General features: G+C 50.5%; 1 protein-coding gene across 2 annotated transcripts in view; it reads left to right on the plus strand.

Moving 5' to 3' along the window:
* Positions 1-12,021, plus strand: part of PARP4 (poly(ADP-ribose) polymerase family member 4) — a 67,286-nt gene that overhangs the window by 19,631 nt on the left and 35,634 nt on the right. For both annotated transcript variants that reach the window (XM_072975920.1, XM_072975921.1), the window contains 7 exons: positions 2,222-2,359; positions 4,181-4,276; positions 6,600-6,783; positions 6,944-7,100; positions 8,328-8,452; positions 10,634-10,765; positions 11,516-11,602. In XM_072975920.1, the coding sequence (XP_072832021.1) occupies positions 2,222-2,359; positions 4,181-4,276; positions 6,600-6,783; positions 6,944-7,100; positions 8,328-8,452; positions 10,634-10,765; positions 11,516-11,602 (919 nt within the window). The remainder of the gene's footprint in view (positions 1-2,221; positions 2,360-4,180; positions 4,277-6,599; positions 6,784-6,943; positions 7,101-8,327; positions 8,453-10,633; positions 10,766-11,515; positions 11,603-12,021) is intronic.

Below are 12,021 nucleotides of genomic sequence, written 5' to 3' on the forward strand. Positions count from 1 at the left end.
CAGCATGATTGCGGTGTGATGGCGGTGACTTGCTCCGTGTCTGCTGCAGGGCTCGGGGCCACATTCTGGGCTTGAAAGCACTCCCTACTACTCCATTTCTCTCCATTTCGAGTTTACCTACTCTTGCTGAGAATTACATTTTAAAGCTTTAGATGGGAGACTATTGGTGTACATTCTCAAATACTGTTTGCATTCTGAAGGGTATTGCGTAGGAAAATCCACTCAAATCAAGATGTTAGAATGCAGAAATACAGGCATGGCAGCTTCTAAACTGGCCACTCCAGGGCATGGGAACAGCTGAAACCCGGAAAACAAGCTGAGAGGGACAGTGCCCCTGACGTGGATCTCCTCGCAGACCACTCTCTCCCGTGGACGCACCTTCTGCAGCCGGGGCAGCAGCAGTGGAACAGCGGAGACAGACCCTGCTGGTCAGCACCCTGTGGACTCGCCATGGCCCAGGGTCTGGAAGCTGACTGGTCAGGGCCTTCCGGCCAGCATGCGGATTAACAATATAAGGCATCAACGTGCAATGGAGTATTATTCAGCCATAAAAGAGGTGAAGTCCTGATACACTGCTGCAGCATGTGAACCTCGAAAACCTCCTGACAAGTGAAAGAAGCCAGACTCCAAGGATCACACGCCACATAAGTCCATTTACGTGGAACACGAGGAATAGACAGGTCAGCCCCAGGGAGACTGAGGCAGCTCCCTGGGGCGGGGAGGGAGCCAGGAGCCTGCCAGCTGGGTGGGTGTGGGCGTCCTTTCGGGAGGGGTGTTTGGAGTCGGGTGGAGGTGGTAGTCACGGAATGCACTAAATAACACTGAACTGTGTTCACAACAGTGGATTTTATGTTATGTGAATTTCACCTTCGTTTAAAAAAACCCCTTCCTGCAGATCTTTTCCAGGCTTAGTTTCTGTATATAATTGGGTTATTTTGACTTCTTGATTTGATTTGACTTTGACCCTCCCCTTGGTATCTAGAGTCTGGTAACAGTGGAGGCGTGCTCAGGAGGGGTCCCTGCTTCCTCCAGGGGTGGAAGGAAAGAGCTGCTGCGTCTTCAAGCCCTGGGGAGGGTGCTGTCAACCCCGTGATGCCCTCCCGGAGGCCCCTGGAGCCCTCAGCCCCACCCACATGCTGAAAAATTCATGCAGCAAAAGTGGGCCTCTCCCTACAAAGAGATTCCGCTGCTGTGAAAAGTTAGGTTTTCTCCATTTCATGTCACTAATAATGACTTTTTCATAATAATTATTTCTAGTTAGAAAATTCATATTCTTTGCTAAAAGTTTAGAAAATGTGTGAAAGCATGAAGAAATTAAAGATGACCCCAAGTCTTGCCACCCAGAGGTAGCCCAGAGACGGCAGGACCACTGCTGGCCCTCTGGCGTAGAACGTACGCCCGGTGAGGAGCTGGGGACCAGCTCTTGGAAAGAAAGGCTGTCATTTGTAGCTGGCTGATTTGCTGGGCAGGCCCCCCTCCACACCCCAAACCTGGTGCTGGGCAGCCCTCCACTTCCCCGTCCCTGTCACCCAGACCCACTGCTGACGCCTCCTCCCTCACCCTCACATCGTGGGTTCTGCCTCCAGAATGCCTTTAATCCTGGCTTCTTGCCGCCTCCCTGACGTTCTGTGCACCTGCCCCGTCCCGTTAATCTCCCTGAAATGACCGCTTAGAGCGTAGCAGATGGACTGGATTCTGCTGCCTCCCTTAAACACCACTCCAAAGAAAGGCCCCCTTGGCCGCTTTCTCCGACCCTGGATGGCTTTCTCAGCCACACTTAGGAGTAGGTGTTGTTGAGTTCTTGATTTCTGTCTCTCTGGTGAGAACATGAGCTCCACGAGGCAGAGACGGTGCGATCTTATTTCCAGCGCTGGCAGAGCACTCGGCTCAGAGTGTGTTTGTTGAATGAATGCACGAGTGAATGAGTGAGCTTATTCAGGTTGTTTATTCCGTACATTACGGATTTGACAAAATTTGGGGTCACGCTGTACGTAAGGTTTTGTAACCCTCTTTTAAAGCTTATTGTACTGTAAGTTTTCTTCATATCCTTATTTATTTTTAAGAGTGTGATTTCTTCAGTGGCTGCATAGTATTTCCAAGACATGTTGCATTGTGAGTCATTGAGTAAGTTCTCTAATAATTCGGGTTTTCTGCTCCTAATAACAGTTTTTTACTTTGCCTTCGATCATGTAGTCTCAAGGTTTTCTTCTGATTCTTACAGTAAGAGTCCAGGGAACATCTTGCAGATATTTAGAGTTGGCCGAGTGAGTGAAACCACGGAGTTTCTGAGCCAGCTTGGCAACGTGAAGGCCCTGCTGCACGGATCTCCCGTGCAGAGCTTCGTGGGGATCCTGTCCCGGTAAGCACGTGCCACTTTTGCTTTCCAGAGTTTTCAGCCTCAGACAGGTGAAGGGTTTCCTTTTTATGTAAACGACATGGTGTCTTCCATTAAAACCAGCCAGCTTATTGGATTCCAGACAAAACTGAACACTGTGAATTATAATTGAATGTATAATTTAAGTTGTGTGCTTATTAAAGAGGAGTGCATGGCTGTGAAACGCTTCTTGAAGACTGTATTTTGTGAAGAAAGGGGGCTCTCTGTGTGCTGACTCCCCCCTTCTCTGTATCTAGTCCAGGAACGTGCTAGAAATTAGTGCCCAGATACTGGGAATTCAAGGCGTGACTGTAACCATCTGCTTTGAATAACCAGCCAGCACTGGGGCTGCAATGGAGGTCGTGGGGAGCGGGGGGAATGTGAGTAAATCTGGATCCTTAGTTGAATACCTTTGAAGAAGCTTAAAGAGAGACATCAGATCCACCAGAAAAGCTCTAACTGCTGCTGACGCACCCAGAAGACGCTACCCGGAAGGACGCAGGTCTTCCTGGAACTGGCCTCTGCGTGCAGCGCCATCACAGTAATGCTCCTAACAAGAAATGAAAAGCTGACTCCGCAGCATGTTTTTTTTAAATTTGACTTTACCAGGGTAAGAATATTAAGGGAAGATCAACCAGTCAGGCATTAAAAACAGATTATAAAGCTTTACTGAGTGAAGCAGTGAGGTGGTGCAAAAACAGACAACTCAACGGGATAAAGAACCCACGGATAAACCGAGAACCGTAGGGAACTACATGTGTGATGAGAGCGGCTTTTATCTCCACGGAAGGGCTGTATTTTCTTACAAAGTTGGATCCTTACCTCCTTCCTCGCACTTCAGCTCCACACAGAGCAAAGATTTTATCATTTAAAATAAAACTGTAAAAATAATCTTTGAGTAGGAAAGATCCCACTACCCCTTTGAGCAGGTCTAAATCCCAAAGACCATTTCACAAAATGAATTCCATTTGACAGTACAGAATTCAACGTGCAGATGTAATAAAAGGCGGATGTCTCCCTCCCCGCCTTCCCAGATTTCAGCACAGTCACTGTTGATCACAGAGCGTCCTGAGAGGGTGGAGGTCTGGGGAGCCCGTGTAAGTTGGCTTAGCCATGTCCCCTGGGCAGCCCGGGCAGGTCAGCGCAGGGATGGGAGACCAGCCTTGGCTTGGTCCGTTTTCATGGCACCTGGAGTTCCTTCCGTGGGGTTAACTTGAAACACATTTTTCTTTTCATTTTCATGCGAATTATTTATGTATTGTCTTCTAGTTAGTGTATATTTTCAGCTTTATTGAGATATGATTGACGAATAAAGGTTGTGTATGTTTAAGTTATACAACTGATGATTTGATGTACAGATACATTGTGAAATGACATCCACAGGCAAGTTAGTTAACAGTCTGTCACCTCGTGGACTTAGCTTTTTTCCTGGTGGTGAGAACACAAGATCTACTCTCTCCCCAGATTTCAAATATGGACCACAGGCTTTCACACTGCGGTCCCCTTACTGCATGCCACGTCCCCAGAACTTACTCCCCTGGTAACTGAAGCATTGTAACCTTTCACCAGCCTCCCTCGTTCCCACCCCCACCAGCCCCCAGAGACCACCGTTCTACTGTCTGGTTTTGTGAGTCTGACGTTTTTAGATTCCACACATAAGTGGAGTCATGCGGTATTTGTCTTTCTGTGTCTGGCTTATTTCACTGAGCAGAACGTCCTTAAACAGTGCCTGTCCCTGCTAGAATTATGAGGCTATAATGAAAGATTCCTTTTCTCTAGTAAATCATTATACGGTTCTTTTTTTAGTGGGTTGCTTTTACCCGAAGCCGTTGAAGATCGTGGCGTGGAGAGAACAGACATCGGAAATCTCGGGAGTGGAATATACTTCAGCGACTCGCTCAGGTCAGCGCGCCACCTCCTCAACCCTGTTAGCCCATCACCGGGGAGCCGCGACGGAGCCCTTGCTCTGTGTTGTCCTCTGTCTTCCCTCAGTGATGGGTTTCTCACTGAACAGGTGATTAAAGCAACCGATTTTCTCAGTTTTGCAGAAGCCTATCTTGCAGTGGATATTTGGGAAAAGATACTTGAAATCACCTCAGTGATTTTACTATCCTAAGAGCTTTCCACTATATTTACTCACTCCGTCCTCACAGCAAAGCCCTGCGTCGGTCCTGCTGATGTCCCGTCTCGCAGTCGGGGACCCTGGGGGGCAGTGGGGGTGTCTTGCCAGAGGCCACACAGAGCTTTGTCGTCCTGCAGAGCCAGCAATCGTAACTTCTACAGCACGTGAGCTCTCTCCTGAACAGGCTGTCTGCTACCCACGATCTTTGTGTCTGGAATGTTTCTTCTTCAACATCCTCATTAACGTCTGTCCTCATTACAGCCACAGAGTGTGGAGCTTTCTAAGCACCAGGCTACATGCTTCAAGTGCGTGGTCTGAACACCTCACAGCTGGTGTTGTGAGATCATTTTATGAAAAGGAAACAGACTCAATGGAGGTTGTCACTTGCAAATCAAACCATAATGAGGCCATTTCACACTTACCATATTGACAAAAAAGTTCAGCACCTTTAGGTGCTGGTGAATCTCCAGACGCTGTTGTGTAAATTGATAGACCCTCTAGAGGAAGGTTGGGCATTTTCTGGGAGAGCTGACGAACGCAGTTGATGGTGGGCTCGGGGATCTGTGGATGGGCCATGGAGCCAGGAAGCAGGGCTCCTCCATCCCGGCTGCGCCCCGGACCGCCCCGGGGAGCCTTAGACAGCATGGGTGCTGATTCCACCCCGGATCAGCTAACGCGGGATCTTGGACGAGATCCAGTAGGTTTTCGGCTCGCTGGGTGATTGTAATAGTCTGGGCTGAGCATCACTGCCTTGCCTGGTGAGGCTTGTCTTCCTAGACCAGCAAGGGTGCAGAAACGACTGCGCTCATGGGACGTGATCTGACAGCGGGTGGACTGATGAGTCTTGGTGTGGCCACGTGGTGTCCTCCCTACGCAGCAGTTTAAACCAGTGCCCTAGAGCCACGCGTGTCAGATGGGTGAGCTTCAGGGCAGAGCGTGGAGCAGCAACTGCTGTGGGACTCTGTGTGCAAAGTGCAAAGACAAGAAGAGCTAACGTTATTACCGAGGGACACACTCCTGCAAGTCAACATGGTTAAAGACAGGGTGACACACACGAAAGCCCGGGCGGTGACGAGGTGCCCTCCGGGTGCGGGGAAGGCGACCGCGTGGGGCGGTGTAGGAACGTTGCCCATGGTCTGTTTCCTGAACTGGGCGGCAGCTGCGACCAGACTTAACGTTTATGATACGGAAGCTCTTTCCTGTGTACAAAACATTCCAAAGTAAAAATTTTTCTATGTTGAGGTATTTTTCAAAAAGTAAACTGGCGTGTACTTGAATTTAATCAACTGACGTCCTCAGTGACTGTGCACAGAGGGGTTCCAGTAAGGAAGTACAAGCAGACCAAACAGCAGGGGGCTGCAGGCTGGTTCGCACACGGGCCAGAGAGACAGCTGCTGAACTGGGGGTCGGGGGGTGCGGAGCCAGGCAAGGATGGGCGGGAGCAAAGCCAGGGTCCCACGTTTGTCAGTTACAGGGAAGAGAGGTGTGTGGGAGGAACAGAAAACTGATTATTAAAAACAGAAGTGCAAGTGTTAGAGGTATGTCCCCAAAAAGATGTGCTCCCAAAGGTGTCCCAGCTGTGCCCCTGACACACAAGTTGCTTCATTAAGGCTGCTGGTTCCTGAAGAAAGTTAGACAGGATCTCTCGTTCGGGCATCACTTGAAATTTTGTTTTTCTACTTGGATCCGGAGGGCTTCGGGGAGCGCAGCGCTGCCCATCCCTTGACCAGTTCTTTCTTACTTGGCACTTAATGGTCTTTCTGAGCTTTAGTGCCGAGAATCAGTCTACTTTTTCCTCCTGTGTATCTTGGTAGCCAGTGAAGACCTGCAGGAGCAGGGGGTCCCCGTGTCCCTGGAACAAAGCACTGAGCGCCGTGAGCACGCGGGAGGGCGGTATGTGCTCCTGACAGTGAAACTCCAAGTACACATGTGAATAATAAACTTCTAGATGGACTCTTTGGAGACATCTCAGCAACAGTGAAATTGGGACTGTTGTACCAGCGGCGTCCTCTGAATACTAGCTTCCCTGTGCGCTTGGTCAGTCAGTGTCGCCACGGAGCTGTGGGCTAAGGCACGCGTGTGTTTATTCCCTCTCACGCACAGTACGAGCACCAAGTACACACGCCCAGGACAGACGGATGGCACCAGGCTCCTGGTGGTCTGCGACGTGGCCCTGGGGAGGTGCGCGGACCTGCGTGAGAAAGACTTCTCCTTGACGGAAGCTCCACCCGGTTATGACAGCGTCCACGGGCTTCGCGGAACAGCCGCTGTCCCCACGGACTTTGAGGTACTTCTACTGAGAAGCGGAGAGGCTCCTGTTTGTATTGAATACATTTACCTTTGAATGAATTCAACATTTTCTAAATTAGCAAACATGAAACTCTGCTTTTATGAAAACGTTTGCCTGTAAAAGGTTTTCCCCCCACCTATTAATTTGTTTGTTCTAGGATGATGAATTTGTTGTATATAAAACCAACCAGGTGAAAATGAAATACATTGTTAAGTTTTGTATACCTGGAGATGAAGTAAAGGATTTTCATCCGTGTGGTAATACTGAATTAGAAGAATACAGACCTGAGTTTCCAAAGTTTTCTAGGCTTGAAGGTAAGACAGTTTTGTTTTATGTGATGTTTACAGAACGCAAACACTGTATTTTCCATGAAATTTGTATTCACGTTTGGTAACTGTATCTATGACCACTTGCATGAACACTTCATTTCTTTTTCTATCTTGTAAATATAGAAGCCTAGGTGCTTGAGAGAGGTGAGGTGATCTCAGAACCATGTGCTGCTTCATTAGCACCTGGCAGCCAAGCGCAGCTGCTTCAGGGCGATCAGCGCTGCCCTGACCAATTTAAGGTGCCAGCGTGCACAGGTGTAGTCATGAGGGTGCATGACGAGACCGAGGTGCAGCCTTAGAACCAGGAAGCTTGCCCCTCACTAACGAGGCTGCGTAGCCCCGGACGAGCCACGTGGCCTGTCTGGGCTCAGCCTCTCTCCTCTGGGAGGGAGACCACCATCTCCATTAAGCGAGGGTGCTCCAAACCTGCCATGTGGGCTCCGTGTTAGCAGTAGGACACGTGTGGGACAGTCACAGCGTCTCAGAGCATCATGAGCCCAAACTAGCAGGATATTGATTGACAGCACTTAAAACACATTAACATAAAAAGAATTTTAAAAACCACATTAACATTTAAACCGTGATCAAGTTATTTTTTATCAGAAATGTGTGACCTCACGTACCAGAAGGTGACTCTGATTTTTGCCCTGGGAGTCGCTGAATGAGAGGTCTGGCGAGAGTGTGTATTTGCAGCTTTAAGCGTGCCTGCACTTCTGCACACCTAGTTTGGTCATGGACATTCTCAGTCTGCTGTGTGAGGACGTGGGTTTCCCTGGACTGAGATCCAGGGGCCTCCAGTGGGTCCAACTTCTGTGGCGCGGTGAACGAAGGTGACAGCCCAATTCACGGTTACAGGCCAGGGAACGCAGAAACCTGGGTTCATGCTAAGATACACTTACTTATTCTTAAGACCTTTGTGTACTTGCTGTATATGTTTAAATGCATGTCTTCTAAGTGTTAGTCTGACTCTGAATTTTCAGGCTGACTCCTCAAAGTCAACAGGTTAAAGAGGCAGTCTCTCTCCTGAGAATGTTGCCCCATTTTCTCTTGTGAGTTCACCTTTCAGAATTAGCTGTTAAAAATCATAAACGCCATTTGTTCATTTTTCCTAAAATGTAACATTTGGAGGGAAGGGAAAGGAGTAAAGATCAAGATAAAAATAGACAGTCAGAGGTGGCTTTAAACCCTAACACCCACATTTCCACCGTGCAGATCACCAGTTACCAGACTCCAAGCCCTTTCCCGACGTCCAGGCCGGCCTCCAGGACCCCGCGGGGAACGTGGTTCCTCTTGAGGATGTTCACATCAAGGGGAAGATAATAGACTTCGTAGCCCAGGTGTGCGCTCTATGGCCTGACGGTGCTTAAACCCAGTAGTGTGACTCGTCCGTGCGAACTGGATTACAGTTGCATGAACTAAACAAAACGTGCATTTCTAAAATTCCTTTATCCCTCGAGCACCTACTGCATGCCCGGGACTGTTCTGGGATGCAGGCCTACCGACCGCAAGGAACAGCACGAAAGCTCTGCCCTCAGAGAGCCCGACTAGGCAGTGAATGTGGTAAATAAATACAACGCATGGTGCGTTAGATGGTGGTGCTGGCATGGAAAACCAGAGCAGGAGGGCTTCAAGCTTGTGAACAGGATGGCCAAGGAAGGCCTCACTGAGCACAGACGGGCAGGAGGCAGGGGTCTGGGCCGTGTGGACATCAAGGGGCAGCTCATTCCCAGAGGGGAAACAGCACGTGCAAAGGCCCTCAGACGGGAGTGGGCCTGATGTGGTCAAGGGGCCCCAAGGAGGCCACTGTGGCCAGAGCAGAGCAGGGACTGTGGTCTCCCGCTGTGGGTGGGAGAGGCGGAGGGTGGCTCTCATCAGGACTGCCCCTAACTCAGTGAACTGGGAGCCTCTGGGAGATGTTTGCCGAGGAGTGGTGTGTGTTCTAAGGGGTCACGCAGGCTGCGGTGCTGGGAACAGCCTGAGGAGGGCCGGTTAGGAGACAGAGGTCAGGTTCTCTGGGAGCTTGTTAGGACCTGCTCTTGGGAACAACACCTGAAAGAGAGCAAGGGAGGCGGGACCCCGGGGAGAGGTTGGCGGGTGTGACACGGTGGAGTCCTCGGACGGCCCCAGAGGGAGACGACATCCCAGAGATGTTCTGAATGGAGGAAGGGGGCCCGGCTCTGTGCCCTGACCCCGGGGACCAGTCACTGTCTGTGGCCATCCCTGGGGAAGGCCAGAACCCTGGGCGAGGCCAGGGGGTGAACACAGCATCTGTGCGGGTGACGTTGAGGAAACTGAGTCAAGGACGGTGGCTGGGACCAAAGTGCCAGAGCTGGGGTGGGACGCGGGGCCGCGCCTGACGGGGTGGTGGCCGTCCAGGGGTCTCGCTGACGGGCGTGCAACGTCAGGGACTGGGGCCTGAGCACCTGGGAGGATGGAGCGCGTCTGCATGAGGTGGTGGGTGGCAGGAGGACTGTGGGGTCATCTTTGGCCACGTGACATAGGTGCCGATGTCCAGATGGAAGATCAAGTGGGCGCCTGCTTATGAGTCTAGATGTCGGAAGAGCTGACTCCCGGTGGGGGTCACCAGCATCAGATGCTGTTTGAAGTCACAAGACCACAGAGATCAGTAAGACGGTGGAGCCAGGGAGCGGGGGCCAAGCCAGCAAGGGGCCCAGTAGGGACCCGCCAGTGACACAGCAGGAGAGTGGGTTCTCCAGAAGGACAAACAAGGAGGAAGGAGCGGTCTACTCCGGCGAAGCTGCTGGGGGACCCGGTGAAATTTGGGCTGGACGTGGCCCTTGGACTCAGCAGTGAGGCCTGGACAGCCACCTTTCGAAGGAGCTGGGGGGAGAGAGCTGAATTAGAGTGAGTTCCAGAGAAAAGTGGAGGAAGGAACTGGGAGGCTGACAGAGAAAATGACGGAGCTGAGTAGTGGGATCAGAGCATCTTCCTTTTACGACGTAAGAGCTCAGCCCGTGTGTGAGCGGGGCTTCCGTCCCCTGGACGTCACTTCTGGCTGGATGCCGCCTGCTACTTCTAATCTGATGAGGCTGTTCCCGCGGGGAGCTCTGCCCCCAGGGAACTCGAGAGTTAGCAGTGAACTTTCCGCGTTGGGGTCGGGTCAGCAGCCTGTGGGCTGGCCTTGAGCGTCCAGGCAGGGCCCGGCAGCAGGGGCCTTGCCCATCATGGCCCACGTTGGATTTGTCGGAATGAGTTTAATGTTTTCAGTTTAAACTAAACTAAACCGGTGGTTCCATTTGAAGAAGAAAGATTAAGACATCAAAAACGTGTGTGGTGCGCTAGTGTCCGTTCTGAGTCCGAGTAAAACTCCTTTATCCTGTTGTCGGAAATGTCTTCCCTTTTGGGTGCCCAGTCACATGAAGTGGTGTCAGAGACCACAAAGTGGACAGAGAGGCTGACCTCTGGGGACTCGTGTGCGAACCGCGTCCATCAACCCTTGTCCCTGCGAGTGTCTCTCCACCTGGTCTCACAGAGTATGTGTGCTTTTCCTTCTCCAGGTCGTTGTTTTTCAGACGTACACAAACCATAGTCACGTGCCCATCGAGGCAAAGTACGTTTTTCCCCTGGATGACAAGGCCGCTGTGTGCGGGTTCGAGGCGTTTATCGGCGGGAGGCACGTGGTGGGAGAGGTAAGGGGTCCCACGACTGCTCTGGGGTTTCTGTTTTCTGCTCACCCGAGTTCGCTTCCGCAGTTCCGTGGCTGTAGGGTGCAGAGCGGCCTCGTCACAAAGCGAGTATCCTCTGAAGAACCAGGCCCTGCCAGCCTCCACTCGGGGTCCCTCCTTGACGACCTGGCTTCTGCTCCCACTGCCCAGTCTGCAGCGGGCAGCACCCGGCGGGTCCTCTGCCGACGCACTTCAGAAGCTGGAGCGGCACGTTGAAAAGCGGGCGAAAGCCTGATGCGTTTCTGCAGAAGCTGAGCCTCTGGCGCCTGCCGTCAAAGTCAGGCTGAAGTGAAGGCTGTTGTAACCTTTTAAGAAAATTTGTACCAAAAGAAATAAGTTGATTCATTTTTGTTTATGCTGAGATTAGCCCACAGTTGCAACCCTCACATTATATCAGATTTAAGATAAACTTAATTTATTCTTTTTTTTGTTCAGTGTAAAGTCCCAAACTTTCTTCTCGCTATTGACTCTGTGAAAACTTTTAAGGAGAATTCTCCTCTTTTGGCCTTTTCTGATTCAGACTTGTATGAGATAAGTACATCGTTGTGACCACTTTAGATAAGTTTCCATTCGTCTTAGACGCTTAGTTTTCTGTTTTTTAGCAGAAAGATTAAGATGTCAAAAACGTGGTTTTAATAAACATTGATGAAATTTTCCTTTTTAAGGTCTGAAATCACGATTCATAGTATGACTGGTGTAAATAATCTTTTCCAGGTAAAAGAGAAGGAAACAGCCCACCGAGAGTACCGAGAAGCAGTCAGCCGAGGCCACGGAGCGTACCTGATGGACCAGGATGCACCTGTAGGTCTCCGCCGTCGTCTGTTAGTCCCGTGTACTTCCGAGAAAGGGGGAGAGGTGGAAATTGATTTGGGATAAGAAATTCGTCGTCCTAGAAACTGGAATAATTCTTGCTTTTTTAGGCCCTAGAGTTTCACTTGCTGTTAGTGAAGGGAGGTCGGACACATCTGACTTATTTAAATAAAGGAGGAAATGGCGTTAAGATAGCAAATGAGTAAGAGCTATTTCTGTCACTGGGAGCTGAGTTTCCCAGAAGTGACAACAGAAAGGAGCCACTGGGACAGGTGATTTTCATTTTCTGACGTTTTCCCTGGAACTAATAAGCTCACCAAGCTGTTCACCTAAGTGTCACCAGGTTGTGTCTCAGGAGGCATTTCTGCAGGTCCCGAGCTGGTCCAGGCTCTTTCCTTCTGGCTATTTGC

The sequence above is a fragment of the Vicugna pacos genome, chromosome 14 (assembly GCF_048564905.1).
Source record: "Vicugna pacos chromosome 14, VicPac4, whole genome shotgun sequence".
In the NCBI taxonomy this organism is placed as follows: domain Eukaryota; kingdom Metazoa; phylum Chordata; class Mammalia; order Artiodactyla; family Camelidae; genus Vicugna; species Vicugna pacos.